The 23,681-nt window shown below is 47.0% G+C and overlaps 1 protein-coding gene across 2 annotated transcripts in view; it reads left to right on the top strand.

Moving 5' to 3' along the window:
- Positions 1–23,681, top strand: part of DPYSL3 (dihydropyrimidinase like 3) — a gene marked incomplete at both ends in the record, with an annotated part of 117,560 nt that overhangs the window by 53,274 nt on the left and 40,605 nt on the right. The window contains one exon of one of the 2 annotated variants that reach the window (XM_084251750.1): positions 1,041–1,966. The exons of the other annotated variant lie outside the window; for it this stretch is intronic. Coding sequence (XP_084107876.1) covers positions 1,928–1,966 — 39 coding nt within the window. Of the gene's footprint in view, positions 1–1,040; positions 1,967–23,681 lie in introns of those variants that run through there. 2 annotated transcript variants of the gene reach the window in all.

Genomic DNA, 23,681 nt, shown 5'->3' with positions numbered 1-23,681 from the left:
TCACAACTCTTGGCTAGTGGTCTCAGCACTTAAGCTTTAAGAACAAAGCAAAATGTTTAGGGCGTGCCTTTGGCTTCAGTCTTTTTTCTTTTTTCCTGTGCTTTGCAAAAGAGTGCCAGGAGGTGACCTTTGCCTGGCATTCATCCTTCTAGCCAGAGTGTCACAGAAATGAAGTGGAGACGGCTGTGGACTTCTCCTGTGAAGACGGCATTCAGTTAATTCACTTGAGAGGGCTTGTTTCAGGGGGCTTAGTCCCCGCTTTGATTGTGCCACCGGACTGGTTCCCTTCAGGGAAGGCTAGAGCATTCTCTGCCCATTAGGGGGATGCTTCTTAGAGTTTCTCTATTGCAAAGGAGTGAAAAGAAGGTCCAAAGTGTGCCCAGTGACCTGCCTAAAAGAAATATGAATTCAGGATCCCGCTCACACACCTAGCCTTGCTTAGGGACATCGCAGAGATGTGTATTTCCCAGGGAATTTACTAGGGCTTGAGGATCCACAGTTGGTGGGGGTGGTGGTAGAAGACTTGGCTGGAGAGGGTTTATAATTTTGCACAGCAAGCCATTTTTGTTGTTGTCATTTGAATGGTATGTGTGGGATTGTTTTTCAGGAGCGCGGAGAAAGCTCCCCACCCCTACCACTACTCGGTCCCAATCACACGGTCTCTTCAAATATGTCTTCCTTGGGTGTATCACTTGGGTAGCTGGTAGCTAGAGGACACCGATCCTGCCACCAAAAGGCCACGATCTTGCTCCTCACGACACACTGACCTTTGTCTCTCTGTGTGTAAAGTGAGCTCCGTACTGTGGGCAGCACACGCCGGGCACTGCGGGGCCGGCGCAGCGGTGTCATTCGCCAAACCTGCGCTGCGCACCGGTGCACGTGTCAGGGCCTTCGCCTCCCCACCACAGGTGTCTTCTCCTTGTCCACACAGAGCAGCATTCCTGCGCGTCCTTCCATTCTGAGAGCCCAGCAGTGGCGCTCCTTTTAAACACAGTATTTTGACACTTTACGCCAGACGGAAGGGCTGCTGCTCACCGCCAAGGTGCCCCTCGCAGCTCTGCGGGAGTGCGCCCTGGCTGCGCATTTCTTGGTCTGCATTTTCACGGCCTCAGGTCGGCAGCGGGCTGCCCAGTCTGCCCAGGTCTCGGCTGGCCCCGGGGTCGCGCCGGCTGTTTCCACAGCCAGCAGCCAGCAGAGGCAGCGCCCAGCCCTTCGCCGTAACAAAGGCTGCGGCCCCCGCCCCGGGGCCGCGCCGGCCGGGGAGCGCGCGTTCCGGGAGGGACCCCGGGGCCATCTCCTTTGTGAAACGAGGGTGCTGACCGGGGGCCTTCGGACCGGGGGCCGCTGGGAGGCGTGGGCGCTTTTCGGGGCGAGGCCCGCGAAGCTCGCGGGGCGCCGCCAGCGCTCCCCTCCCGGCTCGCGGGACTGCAGCATCCCCGCCCGGACAGGCCTCCGCGCCCCCTGGTGGCTGCGGCGCCGGCTGACTCCGCTGCACCAGCAAGTCGCAAAAAAAAAAAAAAAGAAAGAAAGAAAAAGAAAAAGTGGGTGAGGCCGATGCTACGAGGAAAATCAATAGGGAGAAGAGCGAAGAGGGAGGAGTCGCGGATCAGCCATTCTTGTCTTACGGGGTTCCCAGCTGGCACCGCCAAAGAAAAAGAAAAAAAAAAAAGGAGCTCGGGCGTGCACGCTAGTGGAAGAGGGGGGTGCAGCGGGAGGGTCGGGGTGAAAGGGGGACCTGGGAGATTTACTATTGTCTCTGGCAACCGCCGCGGGAGCCCGGAGGGGGGCGGAGGCGAGAGGAGGCGGCGGCCGTGGCCAGCGCACCATTCGCTCCACCTGATCTCGGGGCGCTGTGCGCTGAGGAGGGCGCGGGCGAGCCAGAGCAGAAGGAGGGAGGGAGGCAGCTGCTGCAGCCACCGCCGCCACCATGTCCTACCAAGGCAAGAAGAACATCCCGCGGATCACGGTGAGTCCGGGCACGGCCGCCTGCCCCGCGCGCCCGCTCGCTGCGCTCTGCGCCCCGGGCGGAGGCGGCTCGGACCCCGCCGGCTCCCCTGGCCGGCTCCCGGGGGAGGGATGGGGCCCCGGGGCCGGGGGGGCTGGAGAGCGGCGGTCAGTCTCGCCGGCGCGCGGGCGCCACACAGACCGGGCGACCCAGGGTTTAGGGGGGAAACAAAACAAAGAGGAAACCCAAACAGTGGCGCGAAGAACTTTGGATTATTTCCCCTCCTTCCGCACCACCCCGGCAGTTTCCAAAGAACACAGAGCCACGGCCTCCCCTGGACCCCGCGCGCCCGGGGTGGGGTTCGGCTCGCGGTCCCCGCGGAGGTGTGCTTTTTGTGTAGGGTTGCTTTCTGGCCAGACGCCGTGGGGGGTGGATGTCACCTTTCCCCGGGGACACTGTCCGCCTGACCGCGCCCCTCTCTCAGCCCCGGGCCGGCGGCTCTGCCCGCGGCGCCGCGAGGGTGCTGGGGTGCCTGGACCCTCCGTCCTCACCCTGTCCCGGTCGTGTCCGCATCCACCTCGTCTCCTATTTCGGTGCGTCATGCTCTGGACCGGGCAGCGGGAATGACCAACTTTTTTTTTTTTTTTTTTTTGCTTTTTTGTCCTGGGTGCATTTTTCATGCCATTTCTCCCTCTCATCCCAAGAAAAGGCTGAGTTTTTAGAGTAGATTTTAGTTGCGGCCGCAGGCGCACCCCGTGTGGGTGCCGCGTTCAACTGCCATTGTGCGTGGACCCAGCCCCTCGCCGGCGGGGTCCGAGGCGCTGGGTGTGCGCCCGGGGCGGGGTGCAGGGGAGATGTGCCTTTATCAGGTACAAAATCCGCATCTTCGCCGGAGGCTGGCTCAGAGCTCGTCTGGGCAAAATACCTTGCGGCGTCCCGGGATTCCTTCCCGACGCACTGAGAGGATGTCCCCGAACAGCAGGGGCAGGCTGCAGGCTGTTGTGGGCATTTAAAAGAAAAGACAAAACAACAATAACAAAACCACTGACATTTGTTAGTTTTGCACGAAATAGGGCCGTGGGCTTTGTCTGTAGTGAATGGGGTGTGTGTAGTGGGGAATGGGTGGCTACTCCATCTTTGCAAGGGGAACAAAGGAAGCATCAGCTGGCCCCTGGGAGGCTCTGCAGCTGCCCTGAGGCAGAGCTGTACCTGCTACCTTAGTAGGTACCCGGATCTGCCAGGGTGGCTGTACACACCCGTCTGTTTGCACTTGTTCCTTCGAGCTTAGGAACACCCTGTGCGTTTGGATTGCGGTGAAGGACCTTCCCCTCTACAGGCAGAAGAAACCGTTCTTGTCCCTAGTGCACTTTATTGCCAAGTGGTTTATTTCTATTGCAGCGTCCTACCTTTTTCATGCACCTGAGTGCATCCCTTTCCTATCCAGCTGTCCAGCTGGTCTCAGGGAAGAAACGTTCCTTGGAGGAAGAGTTACAATGTTCAGGGACCCTTTTGCCAAGTAGGTGCCTGGGGTTTAACCCAAGCCTCCTTTACCACTACCTGTGCATTATTGAAGAAATGTGGGTCTTTTACAAAGCATTTTCCCAGTGCCAATTGTCTTTGCAAATGGTATTTTCCCAGTGCCAATTGTCTTTGCAAAGAGCCACAGAAGCTATCATTAAAAAAAAAAAAAAAAAAAAAAAAGACTGATTGGGATAAAGCCTCAATTTTTATATTTATTTCCCTAACTCAGGAGGATGAGCCCCAGGGAGGCATGCTGCATCTGTGCTGCCTGCTGTACATTCAAGCAGCAAGTGTGCATTTACGGTCTCCTGTTTGGGATAAGCAGAGAACATATTCTTTTTTCCTTCTTAGTCTCAAGACTGCAATGGTTCTTCTTAAGAACCCAGCCTGGGCGCTGGCATCAGGGCCACGCCCATTCTCTTTGGTATTAAGCTACCTTTAAGGAAAGACACATAAATAGTCTTAATGACTTGGCTGAGAAGCCCCCCGTACATGAGGCTGTGTCCTAATCCTGAGGCTGAGCTTGTAAGGTTCGCTTTTGTTCCTGTCTGGATCCTCTTCCCTGGGGTGCAGCCTTCATTTTCAGTGCAGCTTCCAGCCTTTCTCTCTGCTGTGGGGCGTGGTGCTGCAGCGCTGCTTCTGCCTGAACCTGGGACTGAGTCTCCAGCAGCTGTGATAGCATTGGACAGTGGGTGTGAATTTCTTCAAGCCAGCCTGCCTTATTCATTGTTGAAAGGAGGGGGTTGGGGAGAAGAGGGCATGGCATGGCATGGCAGGAGTAGGGGGGTGGCAGGTTTTGGGGGTCAAGGAATCCATTTGTACATTTTGCTCATGCTTTGTGTTTGTATTTCAGGAAAAGGAATTCTAATTTAGAATGGAATATTTTTGTACATTTGCATGTCTATGGATAATTATGGTTATTTGCATACTATTAGGCTTGAGATACCCTCCCTAAATATAGTTAAAGCCATAAAAATATGAACCCAGAGAGATATACAGAAAATATGATTCAAGATCTAGATCTGACTTATATTCCCTGCGGTTCCCGTACATTATTTTAATGGTGGAATTGTGGAATTTGAATGTTTCCCATCCTGCCTGTATTCCTTTCTGTGAATGCTGCCCCACCCAGTTGCTAAAATGTCACTATAATCTGAGGACCGGTGGGGGCAGTCTTTCTTGGCCCTGTACCCTTTGCCTCCCCAGGCACCACCCTCTGCCACCATTTTGGGGCATAATAAGGTTTTATTTGTCTTTTGTTTTTCCTTCTCCCTATTTTTGCTGCCCTTCCATATTTAGAGCCTTTCTCTGACCCTGTGTTTTTTGGCATCCTGGAAGGGTTCTCTGCTGTTGGATTCTCCCAGTGAGGATCTCAAACCTCAGATCTCATTGTTCCTTGTCAGGTGAGCTACGTGCACGACCTGTGCATTCTATGCCAACACTGTCCTTGCTTCTCAATGTTGGAGACTGGCCGTTTGGATGGGTCCATGTATCAGAGCAGCGGCCTTGACTGTCATGCCCTCTGTCTCCGTGGTGTAGCACAGCGTGTGCACATAGATGCCTGCTGAGAATCAGTTAAATCAATAAATGAATTAAAAATTGTTCCTAATGAGAATAGCTCACACCATTGAATTTATTTTGCGCCGTGTGTCTTATGTGCATTGTCTCATGGAATCCTTGACTCATTACTGTCTGACAGACATTATATTTATCCCTATTTCACAAATTAAAAAAATACTTAGAGAAACAAATGCATGTTCCCTGATGAGAGAGAGTATTAGAAGCGGGACTCTAACCTACACACTGACTGAAGTCCAAGTGCTGGTCTAACTCCACCGTGTTCTCCTTGGTGTCACTGCCTCTGCTGTCACTGAGACTGGGTTTGGTAGGACAGATGGTTTGGAAGAAAGACTCTGGCTGTTTCCAAGGATTGTGGCACCTGTGAACTCCTTACTCCCTGCCACTGTCAACAAATTCCCTAACCTGGTATTGCTTTACCTTTTATATTAAGTAAATATAAGTCACCATTTTGGGGGTAGTAGCTACCACCTCCATTCTGCAGGTAAAGTTTTATAGGTGGGGCCACTGATTTCCTGTGGCAACTTAAAGCTGACTGTGCATGTGGGGATCCAACACTTAGTTTCCAGTGCTTTCTATGTGTCCTCTTGGCAGAGTCTCTACAAAAGCTCATTTTTCAGTTAAGGAAATAGAAACATCGACAGGTGATGATGTCAGCTATCCAGAGTTACCCAAGGAGAGTTTGGGTGCAGAGTTGGAAATCAAACCTGGGTCTTTCTGATTGCACAATCTCAGCTGCCAGGTGCCCGAGAGATGGTGACAGGTCTGGGAAAAGAGCTCCAGAATTCTCTGGGAGACAATTCACAGAGAACTGGTTTTTGCAGCTACTGATTGGATTCTGTAAATACCATCTGGGAGTTAGTTCATTTCCACTGCATTGCAGCTAGGGTTGTATGTGTCTGCTGTTTGAGAGTTGTGGAAAGACTCACCTTCAGACAGGAACAGCACCTGGAGAATAGCCAGGGCACCCTGATCTCACATGGAGGGGAAATGAAGCCCCTTGTGAATTGGAGGGACAACCAGACCTTGGCAGCAGGAGAGCAGGGCACCCAGAACTAGACTGGAACCTGGGGAAAGGACATGTGCAACCCCACCCCCCCGGATCTGAGCCTTCCACTGGTTTCTATGGGTGTGAACTTTGGAGTGGGGAGGACCAGAGTTTGTGGGAGCACCGGAGAGAGGAGTCATCCAAAGCCATTACTGTCTGTGTAAGGCAACCTGGAAGGGTTTTCCAGGGGAACAAGGCAGGAAAAATACCAAAGACTTAGGAATGGAAAGCATCTTAGATGTCTGACCATGGATGTCTCAGCCCAGGCCCTGGTGAGTGTTTGTTTGTTACTTTATATTTTGAGCAGGAGCGTGTGATTCTCAACCAGGTTATTCCTCTTTCTCGAATACTAGCAAAATGCCTCTGGTATTGCAAGACAGTAGCTGTGAAGGAGCCAGCTGGGCGCTTGGGGGAATTCTGGAGAAGCTGATTTCCTGAGAGAATTAATCTCTGTGGTAGAATTGTCAGTTTATAAATAAACTGTGCTCTTGGACGGCTCAGATGAGGTAGTGACCGTGGCAGTGGTCTGTGAACCCCCCTCCCCCAAGGTATTCAAGATAGTGAACACTGATTTGTTTATAAAATCTCAACTACTTTGGAATGTGGGAACTAATAAAGGAGGACTGGCCAGAGGTCTGGGTTAGAAAGAGACTCCTTTTTTTAATACAAGTTTTCAAAAAACAATACACACAGCATTTTGTAAAAAACTCATTTTTTCCAGCTTTAGTTATGTTGTAGTGTCCTCAGACTATACCTGTCATTCATTTCTGACAACCTAAGGGAAGCCATCACACATCTATTAAAGCCTTTGCCCTTTAATAGACATTCCTGTAGCCTCAAGAAAGGACATTTTCCTTGTTTACTGAACTGTATTATTTTTCAGCCCTAGTCAGCTCCAGCCTAGAGTTAGTGTTATGAATACCCTTTCTAGCAATTTCTTCACAACTCCCTGTTCAGTGGTTTTTCTCCCTCCTCTATCTCCTCAGATGGGAAAGTTGAACATGATAAAGAACAAAAACCCCTCCATGTCCTAAAGGACCCTCTGTTCTTTGCCTTTTGACTTATTTCATAGAATTAGAGATGTTTGCTTATTACATTTGAGAGATGACAGAGTGTTTACAAGAATTAGGAGTATGTCCCTGGGATGTGAATGTGCTGCCCTCTGATTGAATCAGAGCTTCTGGGCAGGAGGGCACTGGGATTGGCAGATGCCATCACCCCCGGGGAGGGAGGTTAATGGGAGGAATGAACTGATCCCAGATAACACCCTTCTCAAATCAGACTCTAGTTTACCTTTTTTCCCATTTTCTGTAGACCAATGGGAAGCAAATAAGATCCTGCACAGTCTGAAGAATCAACTCCTTTATTCCAGACTCTTCTGCTGTGAAGTATTTCCTTCATTAAACTCAATATATTCCTATTTCAATATGTGGAATAGATTGAAAAATATAATTTGGTGGAATAAGATGAAGCCTTCAACGTGGCCTCTTCTTTTGGCCCTAGTCTCTGTGTTGAATCCATAATAAAACCTATTTCTAGAATGTTTCTTCTGTCAATTAGATTGTAGGGATTCAGTGGCTAGGAAGATGGGCCTAGCTCAGTGGGGCTGTATCAAAGCTACCAAGGAGTCAGATCCTTAGCACGGATCATGTGCATTATCTCATTTGAGTCACAATTGCTATAGCTACAATTATTAAGCATCCTTTTACATTCTGGTTAAAGACTCGGATTAACTAACTTGATTAAAGTCACACAGCTAAAGAAGCAAGTTCCTGGGATGATCTCTAAAGGCGAGTTGGTTTCATCCACAGGAAAGCAGTAATAGCAGTAATTCCTTATCCAGAAGTGACTAGCCCCATCCCCACCACCTCCAGCTGCCCACACCTGCTGTTGGCAGAGGTAGATCAGTTCACAGGGTGGGAGGAACGGGCAACATCCCATCACCATCGGAACAACTGAGCGCGTGTCCTCCTAACGCTGGTTCCTACACGACTCCGCCAGCTGTCTGAGCTAGCTGCTGGCTTTTGCCCAGGAGCACGTATGAGTGCGGGGTGGAAAAGCAGATGTGATTTTTCGGCCTTGCGTAACTGCAGATCTGGTCCCAAAGCCCCTTCTCCTTCTGTTCCTTTCCTCTTCCCAGACATAGAAGGAGCCAGGCCGTTTCCACTCACCCCGGCTGAGAAACGCAGGACACACCCAGCACTTTTGGCCAGAAGGGGGCGCTCCACTCGGGATGGTCCAGGAACCCTGCTGGGACATCTGGATATTCTCATGGCTTAGTCAGTCTCTCTTTTAAATGGAGAGCCCTGTACACTGAAATATGAAGGAGAAACTGAGATTTTATCTTTTTAAGAGTGGAGTTTCTCTGACCGGTAGAGCAAAGAAGGCCTTTTCTTTTAGGATTTGGAGAAGGGAAGAGACCCTGGATGGAGCGTCAACACCCTGTGGCTCAGACTTGCCCAAGTGCTCATTAACCCGCTCCCATCCTGCACCAGGCAAACGTGTGCAGTGCACCTCATGGTGCCCCAGGGCCCTGTCAGTGCAAATGACCCTGGGGAACCTTGATTTCATCTTCTGTCTCCTGAGATCATGCTCAGTCTCTCCTCACTTTGCTTCAAATGCGCAGAGAGCAGCGAGAAAGTCCAGGAGAACAACTGTCCTTTGCTTCCACTCTGTGGGACCAGTCAACATCTGTGTTGGATAGAAGGGCCATGGGTTTATTTTTACCCTTCAACCCCTAGCCTTTCCTTCTTCAGAAAGTGGACTTTGTGCAGGGACAAGTGGGAGAGTAACGATGATTGATAGGGCCTTTCCTTAGCAGGGTCTTAGTATGCAAATGAGTTTTATTGCAATGATCCCATGATTCATTTGCTGGCACGTAGTCTCACTTTAGGTTAAGGCTGTCATTGGTAAGGGCAGTGGGGCTACAGAGGCCCCAAATTGAGACTGGGCCAACAAACAAGCAGACCAAGAGAAAGCAACTCTGAATCTGTATGTGCTCAGCAAGCTCTGTCCGGTTGGTCTGGCCAATGCATTGTATGTGGTGGCTGTCATCCAATGGAAATAACCCACACCCGAAGGCTCGGCAGTGGCCCTGATAACCCACGAGGTGGGAATGGGCCTGGCTTTGTGACCACAGAATCTCCAGTCCTTCCTTCATCTTTGGCTGGCACGTATTAAACTTTTTGTAAATATTTGTTGAGTAAATTTAACATGTAACTCTTACTTTGTGGGAGTAATCACAAGCCAGGGGATGCATGCATCTGTGCTTTTGTCCATCATCCTCTTTGTCATTGACAGCTTCTGAGTGGCATTCCAATGGAGACTTGACTTGGGCAGATGTGCCAGGAAGCCATCTATCATTTCTACTTCTTAATCTCAGGCCCCATTCCTCTCCCTCCAAATTCAACACCTGGCCTCATTCTCAGTCTGTTTCAGGATCCCACCTGGGAACTTCTTGTTTGCAGACAGATCTGCAAATGATTTAAAATAATGAATCCAGACCTTGAAGTCTTCCTTCAAATAAAGAAAATTGTTACCATGACTGTTTGAGCCAGAATCTAACATAGCTCTTTACTGAGTTTTATTTCTGTCTTTGCACAGAAACCAAAAATCATTGGAATTATTAGCAGCAATTGCATTGGCCCAGTGTTCACTTGTACAGCAAACTCTGCCTTAGAAAACTTGCTTAAGAAACAGCTCTTAGTTCACTTCTGTTTCCCTGTTAGTGTTGGGCATTTAAATGGAACGTTTTTTATGCTTGTGTGTGTTTTCTCAAGATTTTCAGACCCCTACCCTACTGCATCTGCCAGTGTCCACTGGGCTATATTTGGAGTTATTCTTTTTTTTTTTTAAGATTTATTTATTTATGCATACAAGAGCTGGGGTACAGGCCAGAGATGCGAGGGGTGAGAGGATTCACCAGAGACAGAGTTGGGAACAGAACAGGCAGACTGACTGAAATACACTGTTGAAGGGAGCAGCGGGCAAGTCAGGAGAGGTCTGCCTCGCCATGTGGGTAGCTCCCTGGCCTGTGATCGAACTTGTGCTGCACTGGCTGCAGATAGCTTCATAGATTATGTGTTAACCCCTTGCGCCACCAGGGAGCTCCTGGAGTTATTCTTGTTATTGCTTTTATTCTAAATGCTGGTTGGTTTGATGGGTGGGGTCAGTTCACTTTAAAGCACATTTGATCAAATTCGTCTATGTGTGTAAACCACACAGTTTATGGCTTCAGTAGGTCTATGTGTAATAATAATAATCACTAGATCCTTTAAAAAGGAGCATCTATAAGGGCATGCAAAATAGAAGAATTAAAGTATATTTTAGGAATCTAAAACCTTGAAGTTCTTTATCTGTCAGAATGTGTCATATGTAATATCAGGTATAATAAAGCACTTTGGTATTTTTTTTGTTGAGTAAGTATTGACCATCGACTCTGGGCCTAACTTTCTGATGATAGTCACGGAAGCGTCTAATCTAGAATATAGCAAAATTACACTAATAAGAATAAAAATTAACATTTAGTATATCATATTAAGTTCTTTGTATTTATTATCTTATGCAATCCCTAAAACAAACTCAACTAGGTAGATGCATTTCCAGCTAAGTCTTCCCATTCTGTTGCTGCAATCAGGAAACTTTGCAGAGATCATACAGACTTTTAGCCGTAGAACCAAAATTCAGAACTACATTATTTCTTTTTTTTAATAATATTTTTGAAGTAACATTGCATTATAACAGAAATGACTGAAGTGCATCATTATAAATCAACTTCTGTGTATACTACATACATAACCACTAATTTAGTCTAAAAGTTTATTTTTGTTTTATTGAGTCCATTCATTTGTATTGCCTATGAGTGGTTGTCAAATCATATGGTGGTTGTCTTTCTTTCTTTGATTTATATCTCTAAGCATAATTCCCTGCAGGTCCATCCATGTTGTTGCAGATGGCAGGATTTCATCTTCTTTTTTCATAACTGAGTAGTATTCCACCATGTATATATACCACCTCTTTATTCACTCATCTATCAGTGGAAAATTAGGTTGTTTACAGTTGTTGACTATTGCAAAAAATGCTGCAATGAGCATGGGGGTGTGTGTATTACAGAGTCCACATTCTTAACTTTGCTATATGGTGCTATGTTAAACTTCACCTTCTTTTAATCCTCCCCCACTGCTGGAGTCATGAGACAGTGATTCACAATTGAGTTCTTTGCTTCAAGTTTGGGGTTAAGTCCTCTGCACCTACTAGTGAGGCTGTGGGGGACATGAAGAACATCCCTCCTCTGCCTGGGGTTGAACTCACCAGCACTACCTAGCGGCAGGAGGTTTGTCAGTCTTCCTGTTAAGAACGTTGCTTCCGGGCACACTGAGTGCAGGTGGACAGTGTTGTACCGACGCAGCCAACTTGCCAGGGAGGTGTCCACCACACTCAGCACTAGAGGTCTTTTTGCATTGAATTAGCAAAAATTCCGGGGAGGGAGTCTTCTTGATATGGTCTTGACAGCCACCGTCTCATTCCACACTCCACGCTGTACTCCCCAACCTCTTAAATGAATCCTATGGGAGATTCCCCTGAGGTTTTGACTTAATGTGGTTCAGTTCAAGTCAGCATCCTCAAAGAATTTTTAGGTCAGCCTCTCCCTACAGATGAGGAAACCAAGACCCAAGTGGTACTGAGGGAATTAAGGCTTTTTCTGCTGGCTGGTTTACTGAAAGACACTGAGATTATGAAATTGAGTAGAACATTTTTTTTTCCCAGCTCCAAAAGTAAAAGCATGATAGTTGCAGGAAAAAATTACCAAATAACATGCAAAATGCAAACAATGAAAAAGCTATAATGAAATTACTCAGAGACTGCCACTGTAAACAGTAAGAGTACACCCTCTAGAATTTTCCCAGATACATGCCATTTATTAAATGGTGCTACATATTGTTCCTGCTGTCTTATGTTCTGCTTTTCATTTCACAATATATTATGGCATCTTTGCATGTAGTCAGTATCCTCCCACAACATAATTTTAAGTCCCTACATATTATCCCAGTGCTTGGGGAGCTGGTTAAATTAATCCCATTTTGAATTTGAGCTTTTTGGTTTGTTTCCAAGATCTTGGTAGTAATAACAAAAATGAGATGATGGATTCATTTTCAGTTGCAATGTTTTAGCTGCAGCAAAATGAAAATCTACCCCAAGAAGGGTGGTTGAGTAACCTGCCCAGAGTTGCTTAGCTCACAACTCTTGGATGTAGATTTCAGCCCCACGATTTCATCTCAGATTCATATTCTGTTGCAGTTGTGCCACTTTCCAGGGAAGATTGCTTTCCCTCTTTGTTTTCTTCTGCTCTCAATTGAGCACCTTTGTTTTCTCTCTCACTCTCCTTGCGTCCCTCTCTGGTTGAGGCTGTTGACATTTGTAGACACGCAGTGTCTTGGGGCCTGAAGCCACACAGCTGGCAGGAAACAAGGCCAGCTCTTCCTTTCCCTCCTTAATGGCCCAACCTATAAGCTGGAAGCTGGTTTTGATTTTACATTTTCTCTTTGTATGTGTGTTTGTTTTTAAAGCTTTTTCCTCCTTAATTCTTTCAAGGAGACTTTTATTTGAAATCATATACTCTTACGCTCAAAGCCAATCTGTGCCCCAAATCTTGATGAGATTACTTTGTTTGGTGATACTGATAAATTCAGAGTGGGGTTTCTGGTTTATCCAACAAAATTGATTTAAATTATGGCCTTACAGTTTTAAAGCAGTTGAGTACAATCCTCTGCTTCTAGAGGCTTCATCCTGGGTTTATTTCACCAAAAAAGTATGTTCTTGTTTTGTATTGATTTCAGTTACTTCATTGTGTGTACTACCTTAGACCCTTTAGCTTTGCTTAGCTAAAGGCAGGAAGAGAAATAAGGAATCAGTTATTCCACACCCCTTAGTTCAATGATGAAGGAAATATGTTCAGAGATGTAAAATGTCTTGCCAAAGGTCACACAGCAAAATAGTTCTTTTCTTAAAAAATGAGGCATAGGACTCATTTTCCTTGCTCCAGTTGAGTGCTTTTCTCAGACTTCTTTGGAGGGTGTGTTATAGGCTAAAGTGGGGCCCACTCAGAGTTCATATGCTCAGGTCCTAACCCCCAGGACTGCAGGCTATAACTGTGTTTGGAGACAGGATCTCTAAAGAGGTGATTAAGTTAAATGACATCACTAGGGTGGTCCTGATCCAATTTGACTGACCCTTATAAAAAGAGGATATTACACAGACAGGCACAGAGGGAGGAAGACCCTCACAAGCCAGACCTGCAGAGCCTTGATCTTGAACTTCTAGCCTCCAAAATGGTCAGAAAATTTATTTTTGTTGTTTAATAGGACCCTCAGTCTATGGTACTTATTTATGGCAATACTGACAGATGAATACAGGAGTAGTATCAGGTGGGGAGGGCGGGGATATTAGGAAGAAAGACATTCACAATTTCAAAACTTCATACTTGGGAAGTTCTCAACGAACAGAAAAGGGAAACTGACAATCAATATTGATAAGAAATTACACAATGCCAGAGCTCATACTAACTGACTTTCAATCACAGTTTTTTTTTTATGTGCCAGCTCATTCCATCCTTATAGCACAAAAATAGGCTAATAGCTAAAGATATATCACTATTAACTGTGAGATAGGCCCTTGTCTGACTTAAAAACCCTCACCATGTCTTGACAAAGAGATTAATCAAAGATGTAATCAAAGCAATCACATTGCTATGTAGTTGACTAATGTTAGAAGAAAGAGGTACCGCAAAGCCTCAATGACCTGGAATCCACTTAACACATGGAGCAAAAAAATAAAATAAAATACTTGGCTTCAGATTTTAGGATTAAAAACAGACATCAGGGACATTTAAAAAAAATATTTCAGGTATTTAAGTTTCATCACAAGGTCATCCCAGTGACTTATACCTTCCCATGTCAAAATGGACCTGGGAATTAATGTTCAGCATGATAGACTCCTGGCTCCTCAAGAGGACTCAGTCACCCACACTGAGCCCATTTGCTAAAGCAGGAAACCAGACCTATGACCTCTATAACATGAGCAAATTTGGAAGCTGTCTATGCCAGAGTTTTACAATGACATATTTTACAAGTATTTTCAATAGTAAGACCTGATCAATACACAATTAACAACAACAACAAAAATGAAATTAACTTGAATTGCCGCAAACCGTTGTTAGGGTACTGGAAAAATGAGGGGCTTTAAAGATTGACTGTAGATGAGTCTCCTGCAAATGCCTCTTCCTTGTTTTATGGTTGTGTGGTCTGTCGGTGCTCACATGTGCTCCAACTGTGTTGGTCAAAAGACACAGTTAAGGGGTGAGTGGGCTTTGTTTTCAACGAACACTAGGGTTGAGTCCCAGCTCAGCTCCACATTAGCTGTGAAATTTTGTTGGTTTGACCTTGGGGTTAGAATCTTAATCCAGTTTCTCATGATTTTTCATCAGTGCCACCACAACCCTTGCTTAAGCCTCCAGCCTCTTGCTGCAAGAACTCCCTGACTGGTCTGTGCTTCCACTTTGCCAACCCATAAAGTCATTCTCCATGCATAACCAGAGTGAGCCTTTAAAAATGTAAATAGGGCCTCCCTAGTGGTTCATGGGGTTGAGTCTCAGCACTATCAAGCTGTCAGCAGCCACTGCAGCTCAAGTTCGATCCCAGGCCAGGGAGCTACCCACATGGTGCAGCAGACCTCTCCTGTCTCGCCTGCTGCTCCCCTCAGCAGTGTATTTCAGTAGATCTGCCTGTTCTGTTCCCTACTCTTTCTCTGGTGAATCCTCTTACCCCCCCCCCCCCGCCCTCCCCTCCCCCCGCCCCACCCCATATGTCAGTTTCTTGGATGCATAAATAAAATTAAAAAAAAATAGTAAATAGGATCAAACATCTCCTGCCCTTGGAATTAATTAAACCCAGATAGTGGCTCTCAACTCTCAAGGTTCCACTTGGCCTGGCCCTGGATATCTGGACTTCCTCCCTAGCGCTTGGCCTTCAGAGGCTGGCTGGCTCTAGCCTTCCACCCCTCTCGCTCTCCTTTGGACCTGACAAGTTCATGTCCAGCTCAGAGCCTCTACATTCTGCTCCCCTGGAGAGACTGAGTTAGCCACCTTTTCTAGGAACAGTCCTTTCCTTGCTTGCTCTCTGTTCATTCAAACCTCAGATCAGCTGGCAGCTTCTTAGACCTGCCTTCTTTGTACCACAAACCAGAATAATTTTCGACTCTCTTCCAAGCCTCCCCAGCCCCTTCTCTTCATTGTAAATTTCACTTAGTGCTGTTGAAATTAGACTACTTTTCCAGTAACTTTCTTATTCTTTGCCTTTTAACCATTACCTTCCAATGGGAAGCACCTCATTTTGTTCACTGTTGTACCCCCAGTGCAGTGGACAGGCAGCATTTACAGACATTAAATGTAGGAATGAAAGGATAAACAAACGAATGAATGAAAAGGCACACTGCTCTTTTGCTTTAAGCAAATGTGATTTCCCTGGGTTAAATTGTTTGGGGAGAATGGGTGTGGAGGGCACAGGGGTATCTGAAGGCTCTTGCTCCATGACGATGGGATCATGAGTTGCCCTCCCCACGGGTCACCAAGGCCTAGCGCAGTCTAACCTTGAATGGATGGAACGATGAGTGAAAGACAGAAAGACTTAGGATAGCAGTGATAAAGTGATAACACATAGATGAAAACCTGCTGTGTGTGGGGTGACGAGACTTGCCAAAGGAAGGTTGGGTGTCATTTGCTCTGTTTTAGACTCGATCTAATACACGTCACAATGCTTTGTCACACGCCTATCAACTTCAGTGATGACTGCACTGGTAGAAATCTATTTCTGAGCAGAGTCAGACTACTTAGGAACTCTTCCAAGAGAAGAGTTTTCTCCTTGTGGTAGAATCATAGCAAGTCGCTGGCAAGAGATGTCAACATCGTGGCCTTGCTGATGTGGATGGGATCTGTGGCTTTCAGGCCCAGGGAATGTCTTCTTAAAATGTCAACGTGGTCTGTGCAAACAACGCCAGTCTGGAATATGTGCCAGGAGTCGCTTGCTGTGGAAAGCCTTAGATCTTGTTGAAGGTGAAGAAACTTTCAAATGCCTCCTCTTCTCATTTCTGAGTTCTGATAATTATCAAGTGGTTCCTCGATTGTCTTTATGGCAAGGGCGCATGGCATGCAGTCTGTCCAACCTCCCGACGCCTTTGTTCTCAGAGCATCAGCAGTTTTCTCTGTCAGTAGAACTTGGAGATGTTGGGGCCCAAGAGTCAAAAATAGCCACTGCTTTAGTAGCCACCTCACTCTCGAATGAAGATATGCAGGTTTCTCAGCTGATGGGAGGCTGTGACCAAGAGAAGCCGTCATCAGGTTGTCAGCTTCTTGCATCAAGACGGGGCCAGAAAAATGAGTGACCTCCCTCACAGGCTCCACATACTTCTCCCCAGGAGGTGTGTTTGGGTTCTTGTAGGAAGGGAGGCAAGGCATACATGTAAACTAAAAAGAAAGGAAAAGTCAAGGTACCTTTTGGGGAGCCAGTGGGTGAAAGACATTGACTGGAGAAGATTTAAGTCCAATTTTTAGAGACATGAGTTTATTGAGCACCTATTTTGTCAGAATCTGGGTTTTATCCTCACCTCAGTCCTTGGGGGAAGGACACCATGTTCCTTATTTTGCAGCCAGGACTGTGGCCACAGTCCTTCTCCCTATTCCACTGGACTGCGTGGCACAGATTTCAGCCTTTGGCGTCTTTGGAGCAGGGTGAATGATGAGGCCCCGCTTTGCTTTCCTGTACAGACCCGATCTCTGATGTCTGGGCTTCACCACAGAGCAGCTGTTGGTGCATCACTGGGGAGCCTCTCTGGTCTTCCAAGCAATCCTTCCTCCCACGCTCTTTCTGGAAGGGCTGTTTTCGTGGCAGCGAAGCTTGAGCTGGAGCAGCGCAGCTGTCTGCTGTCTTCAGTGCTGGGCCACGGGACAGTTGGAGTGTTTGAGAAAGTTGGTTGTGTGTTTATAACCACACTCCCAGACAGCCCCCACCAGTTTTAAAAAGTATAAGGTCAGTCTTGGAGAAGAATCCCCATGGCCTCCACAAATGGCCAGGGAGCAATTGCCTGTCATTTGAAGGTGCCGCTCACACTTTCCAAGACCCAGCCTGCATCCCTCCGCTGGGAATTGCACTTTGGCTGGCTTTCAGAGTTTGTGAAAGAGTTTCTTGTCTCTGAGAAACAGTAGGGTGGGAACTCACTAGGCTTCCCTGTCATTGTAAAGGCCTGTCAGAGCCAGTGATCAAAGAGAAGAACTTCTCAAAGAGGGAAGTGGGTGCCATTCATTGGTGGGGGGCCCAGAGAGTGGGATGCCTGGCTCCAGGTCACAGCACTGTGAAAATCCAAGCTCCTGACTCCACTGCAAGGGCCTTTCTCTCCTTCGCTCCCTTTCACTTGGGATGATCGTTTTCAATGGCATTAACTCAAGTCCATCCACTAACACCTGACTGTTCTCCTAAATTGGAGCCCCCCTCCCCCTCCCGTTTCTACTTACTGCAGGTTTGTGCAGCAGCTCAAATTACTATTCATAGTCTTGGGATCAACTGTGTTACCTTATTAATGGGTTTTTCCTGATCATCCTGCTTTAAGTCTTGCGGTGACCTTGACCTGTCACTTTTCATTCCCCTTTCTTTTTCCTTTTTTTTTTTTTTTTTAAAGATTTATTTATTTATTTATACATGCACTGGGTACAGTCAGAAGTGCGGGAGGGTGAGAGAATTCACCAGAGCCAGAGCGGGAGCAGAGCAGGCAGAAGGACCGAAGCACACTGCTGAGGGGAGCAGCGGGCGGCAGGAGAGGTCTGCGCGCCATGTGGGACCCTCCTCTGGTGGCCGGGGAGCAGCTGGGGATCGAACGGGTGCTGCAGAGGCTGCGGCCAGCTTCACAACCCAGTGCTCAACCGCTGCGCCACCGGGGAGGCCCTTCATTCCCCTTTCATTTGTGATTCCCCACACCTCCTTTTTCTTTATCCCTTCCTCCTGTCATACCCAATGTTGAGTTAGTACGCGTACTTCCAGACCTTTCTGCTGTTCCCACAAAAACATAAAAGAAATCTAGTATTTTTTTTCTTTTTTTATTTATTTATTTGTTTGTTTGTTTTGTTTATACATGCACTGGGTACAGTCAGAAGCACGGGAGGATGGGAGAATTCACCAGAGCCAGAGCGGGGAGCAGAGCAGGCAGAAGGACCGAAGTACACTGCTGAGGGGAGCAGCAGGCGGCAGGAGAGGTCTGCGCTCCATGTGGGACCCTCCTCCGGTGGCCGGGGAGCAGCCGGGGATCGAACCGGCGCCGCAGAGGCCGCGGGCAGCTTCGCAACCCAGCGCTCAACCGCTGCGCCACCGGGGAGGCCCGAAATCTAGTATTTTTTGTCTGATACTGTAAGGCTAGAGTCATATAATACACATTGGTCTGCAACTCGCCTATTTTAGATATTCAAGAAACAGATTCAACCTGTCTAAGAGATAACTGCATAATAATCCACTGTAACACAATCTGGTTGTATTGCAATTTGTTTAATCATGCGCCATAGCTGGATAATCAGGGACTGGTCTGGATGTATTGTTTGCCTCTCCAGACACCTGCGCACCTTCTTCTGCCCTGCTCCATGCCCTGGCCCTGCCTGCCCTGCATCAATAGGTCCGCCTTGGATTCAGTTGCATCATATGGTTGATTTCAGTTCATGGGGCTCTACCAACAGGTTGGAGGGAGGGGAAACAGTGAAGTTGGGGTGACTGTCCCCCACTTCCTTCCTTCTGGTTTACTTTGAACCAGCATCCCCTCCCCTGCACTCCTTCCTCTCCATCCCCCTCCTGCCCACTTCCTCCCATCCTCCCAGGCCTGCCCCCCACCCCATGGCTCCCTGCTCTTCATAGGCCCTGGAAGCTGCATATCCATTTGCCTTCCCTAAACTACTTCTGTAAAGTAATCCCTTTGCTAAAATTCTAATAATCTGCCTTGTGTATTCCTTCTGTGTCCTGCCACCCCTTCTTTTTCTTATTTTCTAACTAGTTCCTTCCTTTATTAGCAGGTTGGCCTTTCTGTCTGCTTAGCTTTGTTTTCTTCTTTTAAACTCATAGGTTGTATTTCATTCATTTTCTGGGTCCTTCCAGGGTTCCCCGGGGCACACAGAAAAAGGGCAAACTCCCTATCCAGCCATCTCTCCATTGCCAGGAGACTAAACATAGGGACATCGCCCAACTCTGCCTTTCTCCACCAAATGCAGTTCTTGCATTAGTGCAATTGGTCCCCCCAATGACTAAGTTACGTGGTGTTGGACCTTGGGCTAACCTCCCTAATTCCCGTGCCTTCATCAGTTCAATAGCAATATTTATTTCATAGCATTTTATTGAGGATTAATTGAATGAAATGTACATAAAGCTTCCAAGAGTTTTCTGGTACATAAGAAGTTTTCAGTAAATGCTAATTATGAATTATTGTCCCCCCACCCTAATCAGAATTGTCTTTGGCCCCACCCATCTGTCCAGGTCAGCCGTTTCTCCAAAACCCACCTCTGATTTCTACGAGAGTAGCGGTGCTCACTCTTCTCTCGCTCTTTCTCCTTCAGTAGACTGCTTTTTAGACCAGTTCTACATGTACAGAAAAATTGAGCAGAAAGTACAAAGAGTTCCCTTGATCTCCCCATCACTGGCCCAACCTCTGTGCCTCCCTGTTCTTGCTGTATGGATGTGGTGTATTTGTTATACTCAATTATCCACAATGATAGTTATTAACAAAAATTTAGTTTTACATTAAGTTTCACTCTTCTTGTTCTATAGTTTCATGGCTTTTGACAAATGCATAATGTTACGCCCACCAGTAAAGTATCTTTTTTTTTTAAAAAAGATTTATTCACTTATGCATACAAGAGTTGGGGTACAGGCCAGAGACGCGGGGGGGTGAGAGGATTCACCAGAGACAGAGTGGGGAACAGAACAGGCAGACTGACTGAAACACACTGCTGAGGGGAGCAGCGGGCGAGACAGGAGAGGTCTGCCTCGCCATGTGGGTTGCTCACTGGCCAGCCGGGAATCAAACTCATGCTGCAGAGGCTGCGGATTGCCCCACAGTGCGGTGCTTAACCCCTTGTGCCACCAGGGAAACCCAGTAAAGTATCTTATGGAATAGTTTCACTGTCCTGAAAGTACCCAGAGCACTATCTTTTCACCTCCACTCTCCCCACTTACCCAACCACTGGCAACCACTGAGCATTTGACCAGCTATGGTTTTACTCTTTCTCTTTTTACTTCACATTATTATTTGTGGTTTTTTGCTTATTTTTCCTACTGTTTCATTGTTGCCTCTCCACCCACCAAACACCCAACTTCAGAGCCATTGTATGTTTCAGGAATGAATTATTAAACTCTACCCCTAGAGTCGATGCTCAGGCCAAAATTTCAGGCATCCCTTTTTGATGAAGTAGGCAATTGGGGCTAATGGTGTTAGGGGGAAAAGGATGTCCTAAAGCTAATTCCATACAGGCTTTGTGGACTCCACCCCCACCCCAGGCCAAAACCAAAGACACTGGGAACTCCAAATCCCAGTGCGCGGTGAGGACCCACAGCCAGGCAACCCGTTCAATATCGGGAACAATGGGACACAGTATCCTGTTTGAATGAAACTAGATCCCAGTTTTCTAGTCTGCGTGTGTACAGAGAGCTCGTCCCCTTTCTAATTCTCTTTCAGATTTTCTGAGTAGAGGAAGGAAAGAGCCTCGGTGTGGTCCTGCTTTGTCTTGACATCTAACTGACATTGGCTAATCTTCGTTTTTTATCAAGGTAGCAGGTCTGAGCTCGGCCTCTGGAACCCTTTTAAAGGCATCAGAATGTGGCCAAAATGTCTCCATGTTTTCATTCCTAGGTTGACTATTTTTGGTCAGTGATACTGGCTTAGCATTTAAGGCAGTGAGACAGAGTTTACTTTTAAAATTCGCTTATTTAAGGATAATACTAAGTGACGAACAGTACAGTTTGTACCAGGATGTGTCAAATATGGTGAAAGGAGTGCCTGAGTGACCAGGGCTTGGGCCTGGACCCATGACCTTCCTGTTTGAGAAACCAATGGCTTTGCAGCTCCTGCTGGATCCTGGGCTGGGCTCCCCCCACCCCCGCCTCCCCTTCCTGCTTATCTGCTTGGGCTAATCCCGGCAGGAACCCTGGAAGTATTGAGAGACCAACATCCTGGGGCTGGGATTAAGGGGCCATCCCCAGTTCTTCCCCCCACTCCACTCTGACCCAGGGCAGGCACATTCTTGTCTGGCCCTTTGATAATTACATCTTTCAAATGGCTCCTGGGAAGTTCTGGGGGAGGGGAGAATGTCGTAAGTGGCTTTGATGTTCTAGTTCAGAAGCCCAGGCAGCTGCCCTGCCCTGGTTAATGCTGCTCCGGGCTACTGCTTCCTCTGCTTACTGCTTTTCCTACCTCGCTGTTCTGTCCCTCCAGTGCCAAACCAAGCACAGTAAACAGCGAAAACAGCATTTCCCATTTAGGGCAGTTTGGAATTCTGATTAGTGCTTTGTGTTTTTTGAAGGCCTTGCCCCAGGTTAGCCTGCATTCGGCAAACTTTGATGGTCAGTATATTTTTGGATGGCCAGAGAGAGCAGGAATGTTTTGGAGACACTCAACTATAGCTGCTCAGAGGTTTGGAATAAAGACTCAGAGCCAGTTAACTGTGTTGCTTTTCAATGTGTCTGTGACCCGCAGGCTTTCCCTTCTCTGTCTCAATGGCGTGCTTGTCAGTGAGGGGCCAAGACAGAGCCATACGTTAGGCAGGGAGAGTGGGCTGGGGGTAGGTTTAAGACCTTGACGCCCACTCTCCATTCTGCTGGAAGAGAGTGAGTAGATTGCTATCTCCTCCGAGGAAGAGTGAACTGGAGGGGCCATGGGAACGTGCCCTGTGGGGGTGGGTTTAAAAGGAGAAGTCTTGGCTGACCATGGCTGCTGGTGGCAGGAGCTGAGAACAGTTGCTGCGGGTTGGCTGGCATCTCTGGAATTCTCTTTATGGCACAGACTAGTGCATTTTGATTAACAAAGTATTAGTTCTTCCTGAGTGTTGGTGAGAGAGTAGTTTCACAGTGACCAGTCTTAATGGTAAGGAAAAATAATGGTGGGTGGCAGCGCACATGAATAGAGCATTGACAGTGTGCCAAGCAGCATTCAACCCTTGGCATATAGTCTCCCCCATTATACTAGCCCCCAAAGAGAGGCATCATTGACCCATTTCACAGATGAGATAAGGGAAGCCCACTTGCCCAAACACAGATATTTGTGCTGCAGTTCGGATTTATGATTGGGTGTCTCATGCCTGGTTGCACAGAAATCAGTGCAGCCCAGAAGAGAACTCCCATTTCTTGAGTCCCATGAACTGAACCTTTTTCTGAAATCAACTTGAATGAACCCAACTATCTGAGAAAGCCTGGTTCTTTCTTTCTTTAAATGATGCTGCTTTGGGGGAAGAAAAACAATAAGATTTCAACTGTGTAGTCTGTCGATCCTGGTGTATTCTTATGCTATGAATATTTTAAAGAGTCAAGTCTGATTATCCAGATGGGAATTGATCTCAAACAACCACCTGCACCTTCATCTGGACTTTAAAGCAACCTTGAGTCTCCTCTGAGGGTCGACGCCTGTGCTTTGTGAATTGAATGCTGGGAACAAATACTTGATTTCAGAAGACACATTCTGCATTTTATGCCCTCTTTTTTTCTTCCTAGGATGATAGTTTTTATTTTGAGCTGCTGGAACGTCTTCAGAGTGTAGAACAGATGTGTCTTAAGTACTGTTCTTGGGCTGACTTTATTGACTTGGAAGCAATCTGTGGAGGCCTTTGGCTTCTGGAAGGCATAGTCTCATGACTTCAGATGGATGCGGTGGTCATTTAAGTTCTTTGAGTTGAAGACTAGAGAAAGAGAACTAAAATGGGAACCAACATCTTAATAGACTTGTGCTTAAGGGTTTGTCCCCTTATGCTCTATTCTAGTTTCAATCTCAGCCATTCTTGAGAACATCCCTTATTTTAGGGTTTATTTCTCCTCCCCCATTTCTCTCTTCTCACTCCCTACGTTCTTTGTTCTTTCTCTCCTTTTTTTCCTCACAAACTCCTAATTTTTTTATAGTTGATTCTCCTGATAATTATAGCCTAGTGACGGAAGAAAAGTTGGACATTATCAGACTTCAAGGGCCTGTACTTGTCTAGATTGTAACTAGGTCCCTTTACAAGCTGCATGAACACATTTGGGCCATAAGAGGCTGATTTGATGCACTCATTTTATAAGCAGTGCTTAAAAGTTACTGGATTCCTAAAGTTACCTACGCCAGGGAATTGCTCTGCAGTTTCAGTCCTGGAACAGCCAGACTTAGGATTGAATGCAGGCGAGAGCACTGTCAGAAAGGGCCACTTGTCACATGTTTTAAGGACAATCGGTGTGGTGGCCTCAGGTGGGACTCAAGAGGTAAGGGACCTGGATTTACTAGAACCAATTGACTCCCTCCCTTGTCTTTGTGATATCTTCCCACTTGGAAAAT

The sequence above is a fragment of the Talpa europaea genome (assembly GCF_964194135.1).
Source record: "Talpa europaea genome assembly, chromosome: 13".
NCBI lineage: Eukaryota > Metazoa > Chordata > Mammalia > Eulipotyphla > Talpidae > Talpa > Talpa europaea.
Note: the sequence above shows the minus strand (reverse complement) of the source record. Positions and strands in the feature narration are given on the sequence as shown.